Source organism: Nipponia nippon, unplaced genomic scaffold (assembly GCF_047370975.1).
Source record: "Nipponia nippon isolate SJK-2023a ecotype South Korea unplaced genomic scaffold, ASM4737097v1 scaffold_7, whole genome shotgun sequence".
Lineage (NCBI taxonomy): Eukaryota > Metazoa > Chordata > Aves > Pelecaniformes > Threskiornithidae > Nipponia > Nipponia nippon.
Window position 1 is genome coordinate 11894817 of NW_028262391.1, and position 24200 is coordinate 11919016.

Genomic DNA, 24200 nt, shown 5'->3' on the forward strand with positions numbered 1-24200 from the left:
TTATATATTGTTTATAAAGAGATATTTATAAAAAAATTATTTATGTAACTAAATGAAAAGTCAAGCATTGTAACATTTTTTGTCCTAAGTAGTTGAAAAACTTTAAAAAAAAAAAATCATTCCATGTGGCATTTTGTAACCTGTCTTTATTTATCAAATTCACACACAATTTAAGTGTCAGATTGATTAACAGTTAACGAAGAAGTTGTTCAGATGTTTTAAGAAAAGTCAGGAGTGAGAGAAAGGCCAGTTGATATTTTAAGCTTTGATCCCATATGCAAAAGTAAACTCGTGCCCAATGCTGCGATGCTCTGACGGACTGGATCCTGCCCGACGCTGCGTGCAGCTGCAAGCCTCTGCAGAACCCAGCCGAGCTCCCTGCAAGAGCACAGGGCCTCGGGCAACTCATCTATCGCCCGGATCCTGAGTGGCACCCGCGGAAATAAGCTCATCGCCCTCACCAGCCTAGACCCGGATTGATAGACAGCAGCTCGACACGAGCAGCGTTCGGCCTAGATGCGTTTTAACCGCTTCCAGTCTGCAGGTTTGGGTCTAAATTTCATCCTGTAAATAAAGCTGTATCACTGGGCGCCGTACGGAGACGCAGTCCCCGCTGACAGCGACAAAGAGACCGCGCTGGATCTGGCTCCCGGCTGCGCCAGCGGGAACAGAGCTTTATGCCGGAGGCGCTGTTTTTCTAGGATCCAGCAGCTCACTAAGTATCTTGTTGATATTCCCATTCACCAAACCTTCGCCGCTAAGCTGTAAAGTCCCTTCCTCCAGCAGAGGTTTATTTAACTCTGCCTGGGACAGCACATAGACAGACCAAAATATACTGAGGGCTGCCTGGTCAGGATTCACGGACACAGCTGTTGCTACTGCTTCTTGCTATGTAAAGTGCATGAAATAAATCGTTAAAATGACTCGGAGCTCTAAAGAAAACGGCAAGCGAGGGGGCGGGGAGCGCAGCAAACACACAAACTCCTGCATGAAGGCTCTTTGGTCTCATTCTTCAAAGAGGCCTTAGGAAAAAAAAAAAAAAAAAAAAAAAAAAGAGTGGCAGGCGCCCAGCCCAGCCGTGACGGGAGTCACAAATTATGCCCTGACCATTGTAGTGGGCTGGGAAACAACGAGCATTATGTTCTGCTGGGCTTCGGTGCCTAGGACAGGGCAAAAAGAAAGTCACCAAGACCTAGAGGCAAAGAGATCCTTTTCCTTAGCAACCACCAGGAAACCATAGAAACCTCCAGCCCGATTCTCCCCAACTATTAGAGAACATTATGTTTACAGAACAAGAGGATTCGTCCAGACGCCCGACAGCTCAATCATCAGGTTAGGAGCGCGCACGTGACGTTTCTAGCCTCATACGAGCAAAGCCTCTGCCAGAGACAGGTACCCACCTCGCGGTGCCCGCAGAGTCCAGCTGGACGGGGAGCAGCGCTGTCGGACCACGTAAGACGTTGCCTATGAGGAACAAAATCAAGACCCTGGGAAGCCTGGGAGGGAGGGAGGGAGGCAGGACGGGCAGCTGGCAGCTCGGTGCCCTGCCTCAGGGTCAGCTAGAGCCCTCCAGAGATGTCCCTAGGCAATGACAAGCCACCATCAGGGCTCTGTAAGGCAAATACAACACCTGTGAGGGTCACCCTACCGGCTGCGCATACCTTCAGAGGGAAGGAGGGGCTGTGCCAGGAGCTCCTAAAGAGATGTCCGTCAGAGGGGACTGTCCACTGTCACCCAGCAAACCTAAGGGACGATAAGGAATCACTTACTGCGCAGACCTGGCACACCGGGTCTGAGCAGCAGTGTAAGAAGATGGTCCCGCATGTCCCCGCAGGGTCCTGGTCCTTGAGGACGAAGCCAGAGTAGAGACCATAACAGCGTGCCAGGCTGGGACCAATTCCCCTTCCAGCTTTGGCTTTTTGCTGCAAAGCCAGAGCTGGAATAAAACCATCTGCCGGGTGACAGAGGGCCTCTCCTCAACAGACCAGAGGGAGCTTGGTCTCAGGAATTCAGTCCCCAAAATTTGACAGCTTATGTGAGGCACAACCTGAGCTCAGGTGGGGGAGATCCCAGAGATCACAGTCTGGGGTCGCGTACGGTCTGGATTCCCGCTTCTCCTCTGCAGTGTAGTCCAAGGGGAAAAGTGCAGCCCCACAGCACGGGTTCCTTCCATCCACTGGGCTTCCTGGAAAAGAGCAAGCCCATGGAAAAGGACAAAGCTGCACTGCAAAAGGACACTAGTTTGGCAGGAGGAGAGCGATCAGAGCGAGAGCTCCCTGTGCAGCAGGAGGGCATAACAGCTTGGCTCCTTGCTCTGCTGCTTCTGCTCTGACCAGCGATAAGTCACCCCGTCCCTCAGCATGCTGGTTTCCCACCCGCAGGACGGGAACATCGTGCCCACGTGGGGCTCTGAGCTGATGTGCAAGAGAGCAGGCGGCACTCGGGGCTGAAAGAGCGCTTGGGAAAACTTCCAGATCCACTCAACCTCGAAACCCACGCGGCGCAGCCGGGCCGGTGGGTCTGACGGGCAGCGAGTGGCCTCGGGAGCAGAGGTCAGTTTTCAGAGCACTGACAAGCACCTTCCTCGGTTCGCCGGACAGGCCAGAACGGGAAACGGCTCATTGGAGCGCAGCGAGCACCTGATACGGCCACAAGTGGGTCTCCCTGACAGGGGCTCAGTAGGAAACAAGGCCAGCAGGAAAGAGGGGCCACAGGAATCTAATTAAGAGGGGAGGAGGCCTCACGTGCAGCAGAAACAAATTAATCTCGTGTCACTGCTTCCCTTGTGGGCCAGCTAGGTCAAACCCTCATGACATTCAGTAAAAGGATCCAGGGCCAGCACTGGACAACTCCCTCGCCACATCCCAGCCCGGAGACACGTAACTGCACAGCAAGAGCTGTCCTGGATGCAGGCTGCAGCCTCAGGGGGTGGCACCTGACATTTCAACAGTGGGCTCAGAGAATGGCATTTAGCAGAGGCGCATACACACGCTCCCAAGCTCCTGTCCACACTCAGGACAATCTAGCACCCGCAGGACCTAGATGTTTCCTGCTCTACCAGCTGAACGAGCAGTAGCCACATTCAGCTTCCAAGTGGGAGCGCTTCTCACATGCCATAGGAACAGCCTTGATTTCCCCTCTCCAGGAGCTATTCCTGGCATGAGATGAGCCATAGGCCCCCAGCCTGAAAAAGCACACTGCTCTCGAGTGAAAAAGGACAAGAGCTTTCTCCAGCGCTGTTGTACAAGCACCGTGCAAAGCCCAAACAGGCCGGAGCAGACCTTGGAGCTCACACAACAGGGACGCAGTTGCCCCCTAACGTGTGGGAAATCCGTTCTGTTCCCCCAGCCAGCATTGCATGTTTTTCCCTGGTACCATTAATGCAGCTTTTCCAAGGTATTTATTGCTGAAGGGTTACAAAGCCCAGTTCAGGTGACAGCAAATCCCAAACCAATGAAGGAAAAGAAAAGCCCCCAGCCCCAGAGCAGGAGAGCAGTGGAATTTTCCAGCTGTAAAGGGACTCGAGGCATTGAGCAGGGACTGCCGGGGGAAGCAGCACACATGCCCCTGCCGCCTGCTCTAGGACTTCTCCAAGCATGGGCTGCTTCCCTCAGCATACAGAGAAACAAAGGGAAGGGATCACAGGGCAGCTTCCAGAGGGAGCCTGCGCTTGACACAAGCGCCAGTCGAAAACAAGAAGGGAATTGAATCCAGGCCCCTTCCTGTCAGTCAGCAACTAACCTTGTCAGAAGGGATGGCAGCACTAACCGAATCAGGCAATTCATTAGGCTGGGGCACACAGCAAAAGCCCACGCTCTCTGGAGCAGAACTACAGTGAAAATCCAGGGTAATGAGTTGCAAACCGCCTTTGTAAATGACACTTCTGCAGTGACTCTGGCAGGCTGGGAAAAGAGCTAATAGGAAAATCATTAGGTAGCATCCCTTTGATATTGTTGAAAACGGCACAGGCTATTTTTCCTGCCCCCTCCATAACTAACCTGGCGTATTACCCATAATACTCCAGGCCGATATTCCCACGGTGGACCACCTTACTTGCATCAGGGAAAAGAAGGGTATGGTACATGGGAGGAAGATGACTTCTAGAAAAGCTTAAAAAGCTTTAAGATTCGCCCCCATACACACACATCATCTTCAATTCCATCAGCAACGAACCTCGGCCCAGCCAGACCAAAGCGCTTCACAGATCCCAAAGCCAGCACGCAAGAGAGAGGCTGTCCTGGGAAACGCAGCTGCGGAGAAGCTGACTTGCCCAAGGTTGCTCTCTGCAGCTGTAGCAGAGCTGGAATAGGACACAGCTCTGCGCTCTGCCCCTTATTTGTCACACCGTCCTCGTCCTTCATTTCCATTACGCTAAACCAGGTGACAGCCTGCGCCTCCCGAGATGCTGAACAGCGCTGAGGAGCAATGCCTACCCACCTGGCTTGTCTGCCAGCAAGGAGAGGCGGCGTCTCACAGTCGTGATGTAAAAGGAATAGCATCGCGGCTGGCAGGTGATCCTGTCGGAACTGGTGCTCTCTAACAGCTGTGAAGGTGACAATGAAACACCAAGACGTTACTTATTGCGTCAGCACAAGGCAGCCTCGGGACTGAGCTGATCATGAGACAGCAACTGAAACCTCAGGGCTGGTGAGATAAACAGCATCTTCGGGAAGAGTCTGGAGGGCCAGACGGCACTACTTCCAAACCCCATACCCATAAAGGTACGGCCCTATGGTCAGAGAAGCTCAAAATACTCGCAAAAAGGTCGATCTCTGATGGAGCGAGGATTCACTTACCCACCACAACCAGCTCTTCTGGAAACACAGAGGTATTACGTGTGCATGAGCATTTGAAAAATGTCCTAATGATACTGAGATTCACGAGCTTCTACAGGAGACCTAGAGCTGTGGAAGAGTGTCCTACCCTCTACCAAAATTACACCAAGCGAGGTCTACTGGCGCAAATTCTTTTGCGCTCTGCGGGGAAATACACATTTCAGGACTGTTAAATGACCTTATGGCATCCCATTACTACCTTGAATTTCCCATGTGCGTGTTCATTTGATAGACCGGGGATGACTTCTCTTCTTCTCCAAGAAAAAAACATGGTCACAGCTATCACACTCAGGCAATTTGCAACCTGTAGCAAATGCATCGGGGCATCTCGCGAGGTCTACACGCTGTGGGAAAAAGACACGTGCGTGCCTGCGTACTGGGAGACAGGGAGCAAAGTGCCGCTCTGCCTGATCCTTTGCCTGGTTCACTACTCAGAGATGAGGGCACCACCACAGTGCCACTAAGAAGCAGGGTACAGCCAATAAGGCTAGGGGGTAAATACGCCCTCTCCTTGGAGTACACCTCTCCAGCTTCAATCACTTACCTCCGGTAGCTCTCTGGTAGGGCCAAACTTGATGAAATATCAGCAAAATGTCAACAGTCCCTGAGAGACACCAACCTTCGCCACAGAGCAGAGTGAAACAATGACATATTTCTAAAAACTCTGCCGAGAAATTCAATCAGACTGACAGGTTAAAATTCCATAATAAAAATACAAGGTTGAGGTTACAAGTAGGAACTGAGATCACTCTCAACTTTAATTTACCTTTCTTGATGCCCCTGGGTTACTCTCTCTCAGATTACATAAAAATAAGCTAGACAGTTTCACTTTTTGGTTCCCTTGCATTAGGTCAGATGCTGCAGAGGACTTAGCGGGGGAAAAAACAACAGTATGGGAGTAGGTGCCAGAGATCTGGCTAGCCGGGTCTGTATACTTGTGGGGCAGGTTCTTTAATTTCTCCGTTATTCGGAATAATGAAGAGCAACGTTGTTTGTCGCCATTGCAAAGTTTGCAACAGGCTCAGATACTGAAATACCAAACAGCAGCACCAACAGGCCTAGGAACACATAAGCTTTGACGGTTTTACCCCAGCAGGAGGTGGGCTTTATTTAGCTTTCAAAATCAGAGGCCTCTCTAAACAGCTTAGATGCACTCATAGAAACCTGTACAGAACTGAAAGTTTAGGAAATGTCTGATTTATCCATGTGATTTGTTATGTTCTAATACAGCTATCGAAGCTCATGGCACTCTCACTTCTGCCTCCCCCCCATTAATAAGCCCACCTTCCCTTTTGCGCACATGGACCGATGCATTTTCCCCTCAAAGGATACGCAGAACACTAAAAGCAAAAACAAAAACACCAACTGGGTTCTGTATCATTTTCCATTCCTCCAGGAACAGAGAATTGTTCAGCAAAATTCCCCGCAGGGCTGGTGGGAGAATGGCCATCTCGTACCGCCGCTCTCTTCTATGGGAACAAAAGCTTCCCTTTCCCTAGCTTCACTCTGGAGAGCGGCTCTGCAGGTCCTACTCCCGTACCCGATCCATGGAGAGACACCTGCAAGCCTGCAGGCAGCTCCACAAGCACCCATGGGATTTCAGAGGTCTGCACAAGACTGATTGCAGGATGGGTCTCAAGTCTGAACACAGAAGGGTCTGTCAGCATCACCGGTTTTCCCTCCTGCTCTCAACAGAAGACTAAGCTAGCATTCAACTTATCCAAGGAGGTGAAAAGGGAAGTAAAAGAACAATAGATTTTGAGCCAAAACTTTTTTTTCTGTAAAAGGATTGACATCAGCATTGCTTTATCATGTTCCAGAATTGCCTGATGTTAGCTGGTATCAACTGAGTCACAGCAGGAATGCCAGGGACATTTGTTAGCGTGAGGCACAGCTTTAGGGCTAGGGCAGTCTACCAGCACTGCAATCAGCTGAGATCCTCTCTTCCATTTTCCAGCTCAGTGCTCAATTCCATATTAAACAAGCACTAGTACAAGTGGAGCTGCAGAACATGAAGCTAGACAATAAAGCCCTGAAGAGCAGAGGGAAGGCAGCTCCATCTACTTTGTCTCCCTCCGGGTGGAGGAGGCAAACAGAAGTTCAATAGCTCAAACTCTGTCCTGCTGCAATCTTGAAGTGAGCTGCAGCTGGAGCAGCCCATTGCTGCCATAAAACAAAGCAGGGCAGGATGCTCTCCCCACATCAGGGAGCAGCGTCCAGCAGCGCTCAGACGAGCTGCCTTAGCTGCCTCCAGCAGGCACATGCAAACAGGAGTTTGCATCAAATCCACCTCTGCTTCCATCTCTTTTATCCCCATAGCACAATTAAGCTCCCCAGGCGCTCCCCGCTCGAAACTGTCCGCAATTCAGCCCCCACCAGCCCCTAATTCACACAACTCCGCTCCGAGCTGCTGCCCTCCCTGCAGTCACAGGGAGCCAATACAGTCTTTATCCCTTGTCCTTCTCAAACAGCACAGCACCTCCTGCATCCTTCCCCGTTAACAACTACGCCTTCTGCTTCATTCCTGGAATAGCTTCTAACTCTTTCCTTCAAGCCAGATTCATTAACCAGCTGCTGCGGAGCTGTTTGCCTCCCCCAGGTACTCTGTGCGTGTCATTTGTTAATGACTCATCTCAGACTGGGCTCATTGCAAAGACGCCCCCCTCCTTTTGTGGCACCAAGCGCATCGCTGGCGCACCAGGAAAGCCAAACATGCAAACAGCTCAGCTCCCTCCTCCAATACCCCATTCCCTTCTCCGTCCTCTCTCGCCATCAAGCATGGGACAGCTCTCTATTCAAAGCGCTATTTCCTCCCTTGTTTCTTTGCTGATCAAAGGCGATGTGTACCAAAGCATAAATAAGATCTTCACCCCCAGCCAGGCTATGAGAACAGCGAAAATGTAAGAACAAACTCAAAAACTTTCAACACACTAAAGAAGCTTCAGCAAACTAATGTGACTCCTGTAACTGGCTGGGAATAAACACCAAGGATGCCAAATTCACATCTATTTCCCCAGCAGACTGTGGCTTGCTGAGGAGCTAAAACGATTTCCAAAGGCATTTGTATTCCTCCTGCCTCTTTGCAGGACTGATATTAAAAGTGGGAAGGAAAGAAAACAGCTAGTGAGGACCACAGAACCTCTCCTCACTAGTCAAATTTCGTGAAGGACTGGATGACCAGTACACTGCAGCTGCCCACACGGGAAGCCAGAAACAGACTCAGTCCATCTCCATCACACGGATCTCTTACACTTGGGTACACAAAGTCCACCTACCCCTCTTGAGAAGCTGTCAGCTAAACACTGGGAGAAGCTAGTACAGAAACTGGTACTGCCACTGCTTGGGAAACAGTTCCCTTGAGATACAGGGAAGGCTTCGTGCCCTGGGCTTATTCACTTAACATCCTTCACTGGGAATTTCTTGGCTAGGATTTCTAGGAGGAGAGAAAGCTGGCAAAGAATCAGAAACCAAGGGACTTGACCCAGAGGCAGCTGGATGGGAGGTATTTAGATCCACCTCTCAAGATTAAACACTGGTGTGCCTGCACTGCAGGAGAAGAAAAGGAGAAGAATTTACTTTCACAAGTGTACAAGTCCCGTGACCGAGGACTGAAAACATGCAGATGGCGAAGAATTCTGGTAGCGGCAAGAGCAAGGCACGTGCATTGCACAAGTTAAGTGCAGGTGACAGCTGGCTGCAGGACCGGAGCGCTGTCACAGTCCTCCGTTTGAACAGCTCCCCTGCCTGCTCACGGAAAGCCCTTCTCTTTACAACTACAAACCTCCCACAATCAGGCATCAAAGGTGTTTAGGCTCAGGACACTGGGCTCAGCTACTGGCTTTGCCACAGATCCTTCTGCACTAATTTGGACAAAGATGAACTACTGACAAAGTGGGAAGAGCACTTCCGTGCCTTAGTCAGACCTTCTGATAACATAACACCAAGAATCAAGTAAATGCTCAAGTGAACAAGTGCTGTTGGACTATAAGCCTAAAGCAGCCTCAAAGCCAAGACTCCAGACTCTGACATTAAATCAACATTTTTAATTTTTTTTTCTAAAATGTGCTTTTTTGTGAATTGCTGTTTCAATGCCAACCCCATCCTCCCCCTTAAAAAAACAACCCACACCTTGCCAAACTAGGTGCAAATCACCCGAAGTTAAGTCTGTAACAAATAAAAAACACAAAACAAAGGCTGAAATGCTTTAGAATCACAACAATGTACAAAAAAAAGGGAGGGAAATACAACCTGAAAGTGTTCAAAATTCAGAAAGACTAATCAAGTCCATTGCTTCAGCAAGGGGATGCTGCTGCGACCCCTGCCAGTGGGTCCTGGGCCACCAGCCTGCCACGATGCTCAACGGGCTCTTCTCCCATGCAGACCTCTGTCACTAGCATCCACGGAAGAGCGAATGCGTTACCCTTTGCAGGTATCAATGGGGGAAACAACTCACAAGCAGCTCTGGGAGGTCACATCACATTCAGAAGGAACAGTTTCTAATACGCCCCTAACCACCTGCACGAAGGAAGGCTTGGAAGAGCAGCCTGCTTCCTCCTTATTGTATTGATGCCTCAGAGATGCAGAACAGTGCTTTAAATCTGTGAGAGACTAAAGGGCTTAGTAAGGGCAGTAAACAGACAGTTAAGTAAACAGCCCAGCACTGGATCTCATCTTCACAGAGCGAGGTAGTGTGAATTTCACCCCAGTTTAAAATAGACAGGGGTAGCAGAAAGGCTGAAGACTTCCACGTAAAGCAGTTCCTGGCCTAGAAACCTTTCTGTGCTCCCTTTGGGAATTAAAAGATCTGTGTCAATGGCTTCCTCACTCCCAGCCTGGCTTTGGTAGCCACACTTCAACCCTGGGATTCAGACACTTGTTACAGAACTTCTCCCAAGATCTGATTTAGTACAGCAGCTTCCTCAAGGTTAAGCAGCAATGAGACTGGCTGGGAGGGAGCAAAACTGTCCACAGATTTTTTTTTTTTTCCTGCCCCTTTTGGTTAGTCCCTCTCTTTAGAAGTCCCTCTTTACAGGACCAGAACAGGGACACCCTGGAAATTAACAGGGGCTGCACAGTATAACTTAGCCAGGTGCTGCTAACTGGGAGCTGTATTGAAACAGGGCTTTTATTTGCCAGCCTGGAAGGGACTGGCCCAGAACCCACTGAAAAAGGAGACGCAGGCCCTTTTTCGCTCCTCCTGTTGTCATTCCTAGCTGAATGACATTTAGATGGTATGTTCTAGTGACGGCTGGAGACCAGCCCTTTGACTTTGGACATCTTCTTTGTGGGCTGCCTTTGTTCTGTGTGTGGAGGGCACTCTCGCTCTACCAGCTGTTGTTCCATCTCCTGTGCCGACGACGAGGCTGTAGCTTTTAATGTTTTCTTTATGTTTGTGACCTGGCCAAGAAGAGACAGTGAATCAGCACCTGCTCCTTCCTCCCCTCGCAGAAGAAACTCTGTTCATACACATATTGGAAAAACCCCTGGAGTATAGAGCGGAGATTATAAAATAAACTCTCCCACCAGAAACATGCTCTGCACTTGCGTTTATTAAAGGTAATCTTTCATCCTCACTTACAGCCAGAGTTGTTAACATTTCCAGTCTGGGTCCAATACGGAATAACTAGAGATTACTTTTTTTTTTCCCCCTCTAAGAGACAAGGGCACAATATTGTACCACCTTTCTGGCTGGTTGGAGGGACCTACTACTGCCTTGGTGCAGAAGGCAGCCATCCTACCATTACGTTGGCCAGAAGCAGGAAGGACAAAGGAGACTGTGAAAGAAACAAACTTTCACTTAGGACAGCGCTTGAAAAGGGAAAATGCCATTTGGCCTAGCTGGCTGTCTGAGCCACAGATATTTGCTAGAAGCAGCAACAGAAATTGTTTTCGTGCAAGGCAGCAGTAGTGCTTCTGCTACTCTGGCTGAAAAGGAGAGATACAGCACCAGGCACCATACTCCGTCCCCTGGAACCCTGTAGAGCTCACCAAAAATACAATGAGCAAACCTTTAAAAAAAAAAACCCACAGGCAAAAACAAGTTTGGGAGTCAGGTGTGCCAACTCCAGGCCAAAGGCATCTGGCAAACCAAATGCGCTACGGATGCCAATCAAGCCGCCAAGCATATGCTGCTTCAGAAGGCAAATGTAAACCTGCAGGGATGCAGCACTCTGCAAGAAATAAACCCTGAGCAAGTGTCTCGGGAGGACCATTTTCACCTTTACAGCTGTATTAGCCAAGATTTGTTCTCGTAAGTAAATACACATCAGCAGGGGCTAAAATCGCGTGCCCGTGCTGCCATCTACCGCCCAGCGGCGCAGGGAACAGTGGCAGGAGCGCTCCCAGGTCACGCTGCTGCAGGAGCAGGTCAGAGCGCCCTGTCTGGGGGCTCCACTTGACCCCAAAAGACCCTGAAGGAAGCTGCTGAGGGCGCTTTTTGCAAAAGCAACGAGACTCGAGGGACTTTTGTTAATTACACTTTCAGGTTTAAAACAAAGTGAACTGTTTTTTTCCTTCCTGCCTGCCTTGCGCAAAAAGAACAGAATTGCATCCAAGCTCTGTGTTAAAAGCACGCTTCTCCTAACAAATCAACTCAGGAAACTATAGCTAGTGCACACACCTCGCGTATTTTTATAAAGAAAAATTCCAACCTGCTCAGAGTGGGCAAATTTGATGCTTGTGGTGGTACTAGCGCATGGAAGCGGGTATGTTTTCTTCCTACCCCAAACTAGCACATCTGATTTGCTACCGTACTTCAGAGAAGCCACGACAATTAACCAGGTGGTACCGGATTATTTTCTTCGGTAAACAAACATTTATCAAAAAGCATAGAGGAGTCTGAAGTGACTCTGTACCCACCTCCATCTCTACCTGCTGCTGAGTTCGGTGATGGTTCTCTTTGTATTGGTTGGCTCTAAGTACTTGCTGCTCAATTCCTAAAAGAACCGCTTCACAACCGTCACACCTGCAAGATACAAACAATGTCAAACAGTGTTTATGAGTTCTCTCTGGAGCAGCTGAATGAGGCAATCTGAAAGTCATGCTCCCCTAAAAGTTTAGGAGATTATTAAATTTATACTTCCTGCTTAAAGATTACAGTTCCAAAAAGCTGGCAAGAAAAAGCTTTGATGTTTACTAATGTATTTCACAGCATTCCTTGAAGAGTCCATGTTACTCTTAACCTGCCCATCAAAAAGTAAGTGCAGGTTCAGCGCACTTTTCAACTTCTTTTTCAATCAGAATTACTGCTTAAACGGGGATGCAATGCATTTTTCAAAAGTAAGTCAAATTTTAAAAATAAACAAAACACTCAGATTGAGAATCCCCTTGCCTGTTAAGTGTTCAAAAGACAAGAGCGCTCCTCCAACACAGAACTCATAACTGGAGAGGACAGAAAGGGAACAGGCAGCAGGTTCATTGTTACCTTCCAAACAACGCTGCAAGGTCCTGGAAGCTGCCAGAGCCCTCCCGCTGAGATGGGACTGAGGGAGTTGGAGTAGAGAAGCAAAAAAAGCTGCTCCCACCTCAGGACAATGTATTTGCACAGCAGTTTAATTACTTTTCATGCACACATTACCATAGCAACTAGGACGCAATTCCCAGTCGGCTCAGAACCTGCCACAGGCTCCACACTCTATACAGGAATTTCTTTGGGTGGGAAGGGAATCCTACAAAAAGATGAGAAGCAGCTTCCTGGCAAAGGTACAAAAAGATAGTACCACAGTCCCAATATGGTTGCATGCAGCCTGCATTTGCAGGAACAAAGAGAAGGCAAAGGCATCTGAAACTTCAAACTTGAAGAGGCATCCCCTCCAGAGAACTGTGATTCTCTAGAATCTGCCCATGCAGTTCTCATCACAGTGAAAAAGGCTGAAAAGTAACGGACAGTTCTGGTTTTGTTATCAAGCGTACCAGCAGAAAGGGGAGTAGCTCCCACCATAAGACCATGAGTCCAGTTTGGCATGTCTGTTTGGGAAGACCCTTGACTCCTCGCTAGGGTTCTGCCATGTAAAAGCTACAGTGAGAGCAGAATCTCAAGACCTAGTATAGTTTGGCTTGATATATAACACAAATTGAATCCCAGATGGGATCTTGGAAAACTTGCCCAATAGACTCCTCCTTCAAGTGCCTCCTTACAGCATAAGATTCCTGATAAACGGAACATGGTGAAATTGAGCCAGCACTTGAAACTTTGAGGAATAAGAAAAAGAGAGGACAAGCTACGTACAAGGAACAAGGAAGGTGGAGAGACTGCCTCACCATTCCTGGAGTGTTTTGACAATGTTACTGATGTCCTTCTTCTGAATGTCTCTGCCGATACAAAAATCCACCTCTAGCACCTGGTTTCGTTGATCCAACTTCCCCTGGATAATATCTGTATAAACCGCTTCAATAATCAGATCTTCCAGCTCCCTCAGATTCCTCATATCCAGGTCCTTCAGCAACACAGAATAGGGAATGCACTAAAAACAGCAAGTCCAAGAATAAGTTAACAGTCCTAGAGCCAAAATGAACAGCTAAGTCTCAGAAGGTCAAGACCCAAACGTTTACTGTATCCTACGCTTTAACCTGCAAGTGCAGCAGTGACTGATCGTGGCAGAACAAACGCCTGCTACGAAGCTACATAATATTCTGACATAACTTTGGTAATTCCTGAAGCTTTGGCATAGCATGTTCTGGAGCAAAAAAGGTAATGGGATTGTAGAAGAAATTAAGAGTGTTGCTCAGTTTTCTCTAGAACAAAAAGTCAGTGTTTTTAAGAATGATTCTCCGTCTCCAGTAGTGAAAGAAGCCATACAAAGTTTCGCAGCCCTTAATGACCAATTTTCATGGCAGTTCAGACACCCCCACACCTCATCCATGGAAGTCCATTAAGTTAATGGCCCAAATGCACCATGAGAGAACACTGTACCTTACAGGTACTTTCCTAGTTGCAGGATTTCTTGTGAGTACTCATGCAGTCTGATACAACTTCAATGGTATGGAATCGATGCCATTTTCAAAACCAAAACCAAAACCAAAGATGACTGCTATCATACACAGTGTACTGTACCTTCATTCTGGAAGCCAGGCTTACAATCGTCAAGTGTTTCAGCTTGTTTTTCTGAGTCGCTGTTAGTTCAGGCAGGTTATCTTTGTTCGCTGTTAATGTTAAAAAGACAAGATTCAGGACTTTCCTTCAAGAATTATATAATCCAGGCTGCAGAACTTCACGCTAGTTACACCACACTAAACCCTGAAAGGCTGAACTCCACTGCTGTGGGTGCTGGTGAGCAGAGAGAGCTGCCGCTGACGACAGATTAGCACACCCAGGGAGAAAGGGGAAAAGTTAAAAAACAAGTTGGCAATTCCACTCTTCTCTCCTTATTTAGCAATTCTGGTTTTGGAATTAGAACATAATTCACATCTACACAAGTGGTGTCCTGCCAAAATGGTTGGTCAATGCTTTGTTTCTACCACCAAGTCATTTTTATTTCATTAACAAGCTGACAAAATAAAATCTTCCCCCTTTGCCGATCTGGTTGTAAATACAGCTGGTTTTATTTCTCTGGAGAGCTGCAGAATTTAGGGTTGAAAGTGTAAAATACCAGGCTGAGGAAGAGAGGAGCAATTATTAATCTAGATACTTACATGGCCTCACTTTCATTGTATTATACTCATGTGCCTCATGAATATTTAAAAACAGAAAGGAAACTGGCAGCTTTCCAAAGCAAAGAAACTCTTTAAAAATATCTGCTTTAATGGAAATTAGCATTTCAGGGCCACTCAGGTTCTCCCATCCATCCCACCTCATTCAATGCTCTACATTTTGAATACTTCCCCCCCCTTCTCTTTCTTCACTAGAAAAGGAAGAACGAACGGCGCTGTCACATGCTGGGAGCCAAGATCCATGCACAGCAAACACATCCTCTAATCTGTCACAGAATTCATGAGGCTCGTGTTGCTCCACAGCCACTGGAATTTCCAGTCCTTGCACTTACGGATGCCACTTCTCCTTACAGGAACTAGATAGCTCATCCACCACAGTGATAGCCAGCACTATGACAGAATTATTTGTCACACTCTGTAATGGTCTGGACTAGGCTGCTACCCACAAATGAAGTATTAAATTGTAGCAGAATGGAAGCGCATAAGCACCAGAGATAAAAGCACATCCCGACAGATACTAAGATGATTCACACATAGTCATTCTGAAGCTGCATAAAAGTCATTATTTCGATTTGCATTCTAGCTAGGAAATGCTTCATTTTGTTTCAGCAACGCCGTCACAGAATAAAAGGTTATCCCATAAACCATATAGGTTTTTATAAATAATGCAGGACAATTTTGTCTAAGTTTTCTGCAGCTTCCATAACCGGTGTCATCTAAATTTCAAAACAGATGTCTGAAATTGCACTCCGCAGAGGTAAGTGGCCTGTGAACGTCAACGAATACTGCTGCAGACCAATTCAATCCAGTGGTGCAGTCCAATCCAAACCAGTAAAAGACCATCGTCTCTAGCCCTTCCTCCACATTTTAGCAATTAAAAAGCACATATGACCCAGAGACCCCCTACGAACAGCTCTCCTCCCAAGCAAATTCTGTTCTTTCACCCAGCCACACTACACCAGGAACCACAGAAAGCAAAGAAGCGCCTCTGACAATTCTAAAGAGCAACCCAGCCTTGTACTCTGCAAACAGGCGGCAGTCTCTTACCTACATAGTCTGGGTACGTTCCATACGCAAACAGGTTCAGCAACTGGAAATAAGCAGCATTAGACCCTTCAGCAAGCTGGACGGGAAGAAAACAAAAGAAATTCCATGTAACATGGTTAACAGCCAACACGATACTGGTAGGCAACTTCTCCAGAGAATGTCTGGAGTCTACACAGGACAGGCAGTACGCAGAAAAGCACTTATGTCCCGGTCTTAAAGAGCTGGACCCTTTCTATGGCCTCACGAGCAGCAGCAAATGTCAGCACTTTCAGAATCAAGATGATCTAGCCATTTCTATGCACCAGAACTCAACTACAGTTCGGACTATCAACTGCTTTGTGGAGCACCTTAGGAGGTAAAAGAAAAAGGCAACTCTTAATTTCGGCTGACATCCTACAGGGCCAGCTCTTCTCATCGTGTGACACGCAAGCAGGCAATGGTGTTGGTTGGTTAAGCATCCTTGCTATTACTGGGAAAGCTAAGACGGCTTACCTGCAGAGCCACAAAAACTTCAAAGCAAAGCAAGCTAGAACATTTTAAGTTGAGTGCATTTGAAAGTAATAGCACTCCTCTCACATGCAAACATTTCACTGGAATAACTGCAGCACCAAGCAGTGATTTTTATTGAGTGTGGTTTTTTAATACCATTTGCTGCACACAGATCCAGGAAAAAAAAACAACTTCCTTGTGATTTGATGCTGAATAACCATAGAGGCATTTTTCGGCATATCTAAGAGCCTGTTTGGAAAGCCAAAACTTGCTGTATGCCACATTACCCCAGCTGCAGGGATACTCAACCTAGATTCCCTCATTGTAGCAGAGGGGAGTGCTGGCGAGGCATTCTCAGTAAAAGCTCTGGAACTTACTTTCCACCTTGGTTTGAAACGGTTTGGATCTGGTTACCACCCAGGCCTGATACACTAGACATCTGTTCACAAAGACTTTTGGAGAGCATTAAAGTTATGCTTTCCAGGACAATGAAGGAGTAGAAAGGGATTTTTTCATTGTTGCCTGGCTAGGTGCCTTCTTAAAATTATTACTGTGCCTCTGCCAGGTTTTTGCTGTATTAGCAATCGCATTAAGGTAGCAAGGCTTTGCAGAGGTATTTCTTAACATCTAATAAATACAGGCAAAAGCAACATCAATCTCTCATACGCAAACATCTCAAAACCAGGATAAGTCGCACCAGGCCCTTCCTGGCACAGAAATTTCACACGCAGGCTGTCTGTGGAAACTTCCGGATATCCTTTATACTGGGAGCGCAGAAGGGGCATTAGGATAGAAACTCATCTCTTACCTCTTGCACATTTGTTAACTCCAATAGCTCTCCGAAGACATAAACCCCAGGAGCCTCCAGCACTTGATTTATAAGAGCAGTCAGAGCTGAGCCACTTGTACCTTTGGCTAGTAAAATAAACTGCTCTAGAAGATTGCAGGACGGTTTCTGTTCTCCTGCCATTCTAGGTTTTCAATCTGTCAATAAAAGAACATGATATTAATACATCCTTTCTCCTCTCCTGAAGTCTGTCTGGCAGTGGATCAGAAGGCACGCTCAGCATAGTAACTTTTTGGTGTCAGCAGAGCCAGGTTTTTCTTCAGCATTCAGAGGGCAGGCCAGGAACCCGGCAGGTTCGAATGCTGATTTATCTGGGGAGCAAAAACGATTCACACAATATCTGAGCAAAATTTCTGCAGGCTGTCTGGTCAGTTCCCTAAAAGGATCTGCTCCTGCTAGCAGGAAAGGACTTTAGATTCCATGCTGTTTTCAGACTTTTCCTTCTACTCATGCTGCCAAATAATGCTAACTGCAAAGACGTTTTATTATTATGTCTATCAGAGGCCAGCTAAGACTCCCTCCTTGCTCTTTACACAGCTTCAAAACAGCAACTAACTTAACTCTCTGTGAAGAACTGATCCACCTTGTAGGCCCGCACATTGTACCTTTTCCTTTCACACCAGCTGTAGATAAGACGTGCATACATAATTCCTGTTGCTTTCTTAGCCTAAAAGGCAAAAAGAACTGGGGGCTGTAAGCAGCTTACCAGTCTACATTGTACAGTTAAAGTGTTTTCGGTTAACTGGAAAGCTGAAGTGATAAAAATACCCTTTCTACAAAGGCTCTATTTAAGTCCCTGTAAAGAGAGGTCTTTGTCTTCAGCTGTTGCCTGACATTTCTGGTGTGCATGTTGTCTCCCAGCACCAACATGTTGCTTTTGAAATGTAAAACACTATTTATTAACAAGTTCAACAAAATAAGTTATTTGTTTACAAACAACTAAGAAAAAAACTTCCCAAGCATATCATTCAGACACCAAACAAAGAACTTTTTAGCAGATAAGGCGCTTTTTTTGTGTTATGTTTGTATCGGATAATTCTCATGCATAGCGTGTAACCTTTACTCTGGTGAAGAAAACCAGACACCAGAGAACCTGTCTCATTCTGTGTGACCACTGGGACCACATCTGCCCTCATGGGGGTGGTACAGTCACACAGCTGTATGCACTGTTTTGCCATGCCTAACCAAATTAAGACTTGCGAAGGCAAGGCAGCCAGCTTCCTTTATTAGTCAACTTCTAAAAATACACTTTACTCCATTCCATTACACCTGCAGGTACAAACGGTCTCAACCTGAGTGGGCAATCTTTTGCACTCTCCACACAAAGATTTCTTGGTTCTCAGTGTAAAGTCTCTTCGGGATTCTTTTCATCAAAGGCACACGTGCCGTCTGGCTGAATAGTACCTCAGTTTCCACTGGGAAATCCCTGCAATACATCAGCTCTCAACGTGGCTTCCTAATACACCTGAGGGTACATCAGTACTGTTCTCCCCGCTCGCAGATAAGGAAACAGACACAGAGGGCAGACAATTTTCTCAGGAGAGCGCATGAAGTGACTGAGCTAGGAACAAAATCCAGATTTCACAGTTCCCAAGCTACTGTACTCCCTCACAGGTAATCAAAACACGCACTGGTGGACGAGGTTGAAAAAGACTGGTGAGCTGTACCCATGCCCTGCAAGGAAAGGAACGCCAATTCTTTGCCCCTTGCCAAGTTAACGTTCAGACAACCGCGTTGCTATTGCAACCTGCCTGCACAACCGTGTCCCCGGGACTACCTCGCTGCTCTCTCCACAACCGACTTATCTATCCTGGTGAGAAGCGACTGAAATACAAATGGAAGACACTTTAACGGAGGTGCCCAAAGGCCACAATAACCCATACACGGGGATAAACCGGGCGTCTCCCCGCAGTCTTGCCTTGCTGCAGCCTTTCCAAGGTACCTGAAGGGGTTTCACGGCGGGAAGCGGCAGGCAGACCCCAGAGGCGGCGGGCGGGCTGCAAGGCAGGGAGGCAGCCAGGCCCCCCGGCCCCCCAGGCCCCCGGGAGGGCCCTCGGCCCCCGCCGGGCCGGCAGCCGGGCCCCACCGAGCGGGCCGAGCCCTGCCGCAGGGGGTGATTTACCCGGGGTCCCGCCGCGGGGCCCTCTCGCCCCTCACCGCCGCCCCGGTCCCCGCTCGCTTCACAGGGTTCGGGGAGCCGCACGCCCGGCAGCGCCGAGACGCGGCCGGGAAGCGGGGAAGGGTCGGTGCGCGGAGGGGCGGCCGGGCGGCTCCCCCGCTCCCTCCCCCGGCGTTACCTCTCCGCCTGGCCTCCCGCCCTGCGGCTCCCGGCGCCGTCCCCGCCGCGCCTCAGGCCGCCATGATGGCGGCGCCGGTGTCCCGCGCGCGGCTCCTTCCCCCGGAACGCGCGGCCACGAGCGGAACGTTCCGCCCCAGGGCGGCGGCGGGGCCCGGCCCCCGCGCCCCGCCATCCCTCAGCAGCCGCGGCACGATCGTCCGCGGCGGGGCCGAGGCCGGCTGGGCCCGCCCGGGGCAGGGGACGGAGGGCCGGCTGCGCTGGCGGCGGCTCCGGCCGGGCTGTGGCACAGAGCACACGCCGCCTCACCGCGTCCCGAGCAGCCGTTTAATTACGAGCAAGCGAAGTTTCTGCTTCTCTCTCTGGGGGACGAGGGGCTGCGGCGGGGGGCTGCGCCCCGAAACGGCCTGCGCGAAAGGCCGGCGTTGGCAGGCCACGTTTTAGCGCGCTCTTTGTTCCGACGGCATGGCATCGCGGGTCTGTCTCGCAGGAGCAGGTCCCGTTCCTCTTTTGAACCCTTGCACACGCCGCAGCCTTCGGAGGGGATTAAATCTTCCGTTTTATGGCGACTGGGCAATACCTGAGAAGCTTTAGCGGGGCTATTAACGGCAACAAAGGCTTGAACAGCTACATGGGGCAGGATGACTGAGGCTAACCAGCCTCTGGACGCTCCTGGGGTGCGAATGGAAAAATGTCAAGACATGGGGTGAAAGATGGCAAGGTGCTAGAAGTGATTTTAAATTCCGTAGAAAAGTGGTCCATAGAAATGACAAACCAAAGGGCAGAGCTCAGTCTGTGACGGAGGGGAGCAGGGAGGGAGTGGAGGGGTTGAGATCCTCGCCAGGACACAGATCTGGAGCCAAAAGACTCTCGAGGGGGCAAAAGTGCGGGGGGGGGGAGCAAGAGGGCTTTTAGGGTTGTTACCCTTCCTGAGGTCTGCACGCTCACCTGTGCCACACTGTGAATAAAGTGTGCTTCTGTTAAAAATCCTTTAGCCAAGAGCTTCTGGCTTTCAGTCAGCTAGTCCCTGAAGATCAAGCCATGGACCGGCACCGTCAGGAGGGGGGAGCTTTCAGGGACTGAACATCAGAAACTATTAGGGAAACTGACGGGGCTTAGCCTGCGCCTCAGAGCCATCCGCAGCGGGTCCCCAGGGTCCCGTCTGCCAGAGAAGGGGTGTCAGACAAGCGCAGAGATGCAGGTGTTGGGATGCTGTTGTGACACTCTGGGCTTCACAGTAAATTGGATGTAAAAAACCAGGCCCTGCGCAGCAAGGGAACTCAGCCAGGGCTATAACAAGCCATTCAGTAATTTACTTAAGCCATGCTTAGATCTCATCTGCACCAGGAGGGAGAATTACCTCTTTAATCACATCCTAAACAGGCCCTCCACCACGCTTCGTGTCACCCCACAGACACGCTGGAACAGTTGCCTTGGGCAAGCAGTGCGTGGCCTCATTTGTCTCAAAGAGTCGTTAAAGCTGAAATCCCAGGCTGAAATAGAAATGGAAATATACGATTGTGAGTTATTTTCCATGGATCATTTCTGCAATCTCTTGCTGGAGCCTGCAGGTGGAAATCAGCTGCGTTATAGCCCCGGGTAGGTCAGCCAGCAGGGTCCGTCAGTCAGGCTGTCCCGACACCTCCCGACTGCGGACAGCCAGCCTGGCTGACTGACATGGACTTTGGAGGATAGCATCAGCTCAGCTTTTGGGATGGATTTCTTTTTTTTTAAGAGAAAAATACAAGGATGCCCAGCTGTCTCGTCCCCTTTTAAACTGCTATTGCAACCTCTTGCTCCACCCACGCAGCTTTCTGCATGCAGGGAGATGTTAATCCATTTTATCTTTTAATGTTGGCATTATCTCTTGACTCACCCCATCTCTTCCCCTTGTGATTCTGCAATCCAGGTCCCTTTTAGGCAGCAGATAATTCACCTTATTTCCCTGCATTGTCTGAGAAAAGAAACCGTAAATCCAGAGTAATCTCCCCAAGCAGTGGCGTCGTGGAGCCCCAGAGACTTTGAGAACATGGTTTCTCTCAGTCAGAAGCCAAGGCACGAGGCTGCAAAGTCACCTGTAAGGGACAGAGACCAGGAAGGGCGTCATTAACAGCACGATGACACCCCTCTGTCCTGCAGCTTCCATCGCACCGAGTTCAGTGTCTGGTTCTTCAGGCTCTTGAGCGCCCCGCGCCTCCAGCTGCTCACCCCAATGGCGTCTGCACCCTGCCTGTGTCTGCCTCCTGCCTGCCAGGCCGGCGGCACTGGCTTCACCCCCTTGTAGCTGTGCACCTCCCGGTGCCCCGGTTCTGGAGCTGCTTCTTCCTCTCCTAAAGTCCCAATTCTGATGTCTCATTGGCATCAGACAGTTACCACTGGGCCTCACCAAGGAGAGGGCGGATAGTGAAAGCGGGTACTTCTGTGTTTCTTATCTTTTTCCTCACCTTTCATAAATAAGGTGGTTTAAATCAAAAACTCTTGTGAAAAGAGGTATGTTAAGACAACATAGGACCTTACCAATAACTCATATAATACGCATTATATTCAGAAATCATAGACTAGGCTAGATTTAGCCACCAGGATTAGAATCTGGTTCCTAAAGTGTCTGTAATAATTTTACTTCCCAACAACATAAAGCAAAATAAAATCAACTGTTGGCACCATGGCCACGCTAGAGCAGGAGCAGGTGCATCTGCACACGACGGAACGGCCAGTAGCTCTAGGAGTAAGCTAGGCTGCGTAAATGCTAACGCGGTCCTGGATGCAGTTTCGTTCCTCATCTGTGTGTGCTTTCACCGTGCTTCATCCATTTATTCTCTCTCCTTCCAGGCTTCTGAGCCCCCAGCTTCCAGCACACATTTCCAGAGCACGGGGCGATGGGAGCTCCCACCTCCTGCTGAAGAAGCTGTCAAGCTCTCCGCATTTCCCAGGGTGGAGAGACTACGCTGCTCGCTGGACTCTCATCTCGCACCTTGGCCAGGCCAGGGGTGATGTGTGTGTCTGCGTGGTTGCAGATATGCAGCTGTACAACCCCTTCCATCAAGTGTGGAGTGGGATGAAGCCCCAGCTTATGAAACCATCTCCCAGTTATGCTGATCTGGAGAAACACCAGCTCGTTTCTCTGCACCTTCAGAGAAAAAGCTTCTGGGGAAGCACAAAGCAGGCTGGAAGCATCTTCTCACCTGCAGTGGCAGCTCAGAAACTGTCACACCTGCCAGAGATGTGAAAGCCAAAGTGAGGTTTTCAGTACAAAGTGGCATCAAGGGATAGTGAGACTTGCAGCAACTTTCTTGCAAGTGGATTGGAAAGCCGATGTGCTCAAGGGCATCGTTTGTGTTAATGCAGACAAAGGATTCTGAGAGGAGAGAGATCCCAGGGCTTCTGTCACTCTCTGAGCGATGGTGTCACATGTTCCACTGCTGTTCGTGCCTGGAACAGTCACAAGAACTTCACACTTCAGCCATGAGCTCTTTTGTCATTTTCGGAAGTTCAAAAATGAGACATGCCAGGCCTGTGCTTCCCTGCACAGCAAAATGAATTTGGGAAGTCTGGGATTTGGCCAGAAAACACAAAGGCCCCAACTCTAAATTCTGGAAACACTCCTACTCCTGTGTTAGAGAAGCCCTTCAACACTGCAAGAGTTCCTCGCTGCAAGATCCATTTGGTCCCTGGTTCTTTCATCTCTGAGGAGCCTGAACAGAGGCAGGATTGAGTTCCTTATGTCTTGTGTAAACCGGCATGTCATACTTCCACCTGGCAGGCTCTTCCCCCCCCCCCAACCATTTGTTTCTGCCTTCTTCAGGTCTGTTTTTTTTCTTGCTCGCTTTTTCTCCCTATCAGTCTTTTCTCCTCAGTGATCTTTAGTCCCTCTTCCTTAGGTAGCATGCAATTACACAGCCTATCTAAAACCCAGGAAGGACTCTTAATAAAAGATAGATATATATTAGCATAGCCTACCCCTGGCGCTCTGCCCAGATTCAAAATGATCTGTTCATACACTTTTCAACTGATGGTGTAGAACTGAACATGGATCACATACATCAAGGAAATAAATGCTATCTATTTTTATTATTAAGTTCTCTTATTGGTTATACTGGCAGTGGCCTTGTCCTTATGCATTAAACACGACCTTTATTAATGTTCACATTCCCCTCATTTGTACCGTGGCTGATTTGGAGGCAAGCGGAGCCATGAACGTATTGATGGCCCCCTGATCGCTCACTGGTCCTGTACTGAGCCTGGATTACAACTGCTGCGTTTGTTTTTTTCATGACTTATTAATACTTTGTATTAGCTGCGCTCAGGTTTGTTAACGGAGGAGTTAATTTCTCGTGCTCCTATTAAAGAACAGTCTGCCTTCTGGGGTGTGCTAACGAGCCAAAGACCGTTCCCCACAATCTACTTTGTTACACAAAGGCCAAATTTCTGCAGTGCAAAGAAGGGCGCTTTTCTTCCAGGAGAAACACACTATTTATTTTAAACTTTCTCCATAATGCCGGTCCTGTTAGCTCCGGCCTCAGCACACGCAGGAGCTGCTCTGGGCCCCAACACAGCCGGCACCCAGGCCCCCAGCACTACCCGCATTCACGGCTGGGGCTCGGCGGGGCCGCCCTCAAGCAGCCGGAGGGACGAACGCGCTGCCAGACCTGCCCACCGCCCGAGGAGAAGCGCCAGCCCGGCTCGGGCACAGCCCCGGCGGCGTTCGCCCGGGCGGCACCGCGCCGCGAGGGCCGCTGTCGGGCGGGAGCTGACCAGGCCTCTGGCGGCTTCTCGCCCCTTCCGCCGCACCCCACCCGAGGCCTCCCCGCGCCCGGGCCGCCGCCGCCGCCGCCACCGGCCCCGGCCCGCGCCCCCCCGCGGCCCAGCCTCACAACGGCGGCGCGGAGAGGTTTGTCCTGCGGCGACTCCCGTCCCCCGGCGACGTCAGGCTCGGCCGGGGCGTACGCCTTAACGACCGCTGCGCAGCCGCCCTTGAATTGGGGGGGGGGGGAGGGCAGGCGGACGCGCCGTCTGATTGGCCAGCCGCGCCGTCCTTCCT

General features: G+C 49.4%; 1 protein-coding gene across 23 annotated transcripts; it reads right to left on the minus strand.

Moving 5' to 3' along the window:
* Positions 1-68: 68 nt before the first annotated feature.
* On the minus strand, positions 69-24117 carry COPS7B (COP9 signalosome subunit 7B). Of its 23 annotated transcripts, none has more exons than XM_087740595.1 (12): positions 22345-24117; positions 21039-22259; positions 20523-20655; positions 16828-17003; positions 15531-15606; positions 13888-13976; positions 13095-13297; positions 11694-11799; positions 4438-4543; positions 2048-2185; positions 1401-1464; positions 69-378 (listed from the first exon to the last, which is right to left on the minus strand). In XM_087740595.1, the coding sequence occupies exons 4-12, from the start codon at positions 16987-16989 to the stop codon at positions 219-221; spliced, it is 1104 nt and encodes a 367-aa protein (XP_087596721.1). In that variant the 5' UTR covers positions 16990-17003; positions 20523-20655; positions 21039-22259; positions 22345-24117; the 3' UTR covers positions 69-218. The 23 variants fall into 23 exon arrangements, 15 of the variants coding, with proteins under 15 accessions (XP_087596721.1, XP_087596723.1, XP_087596722.1 ...); XM_087740597.1 differs by having other exon boundaries at positions 21039-21237; positions 24034-24104; XM_087740596.1 differs by having other exon boundaries at positions 21039-22591; positions 24034-24086.
* Between the last annotated feature and the right edge of the window lie 83 nt (positions 24118-24200).

Bases quoted from the DNA above. Each gene is read 5' to 3' on its own strand.
- COPS7B (XM_087740595.1), bottom strand. From the start codon at position 16,989: ATGGCAGGAGAACAGAAACCGTCCTGCAATCTTCTAGAGCAGTTTATT. The intron at 11,800-13,094 runs GTGAGGCAGTCT...TGTATCTTGCAG, and splicing joins GTCAAAACACTCCAGGAATG to GTGTGACGGTTGTGAAGCGG. The intron at 2,186-4,437 runs GTGGGTAGGCAT...GCTCTTTTCCAG, and splicing joins CTTGCTGGCAGACAAGCCAG to GAAGCCCAGTGGATGGAAGG.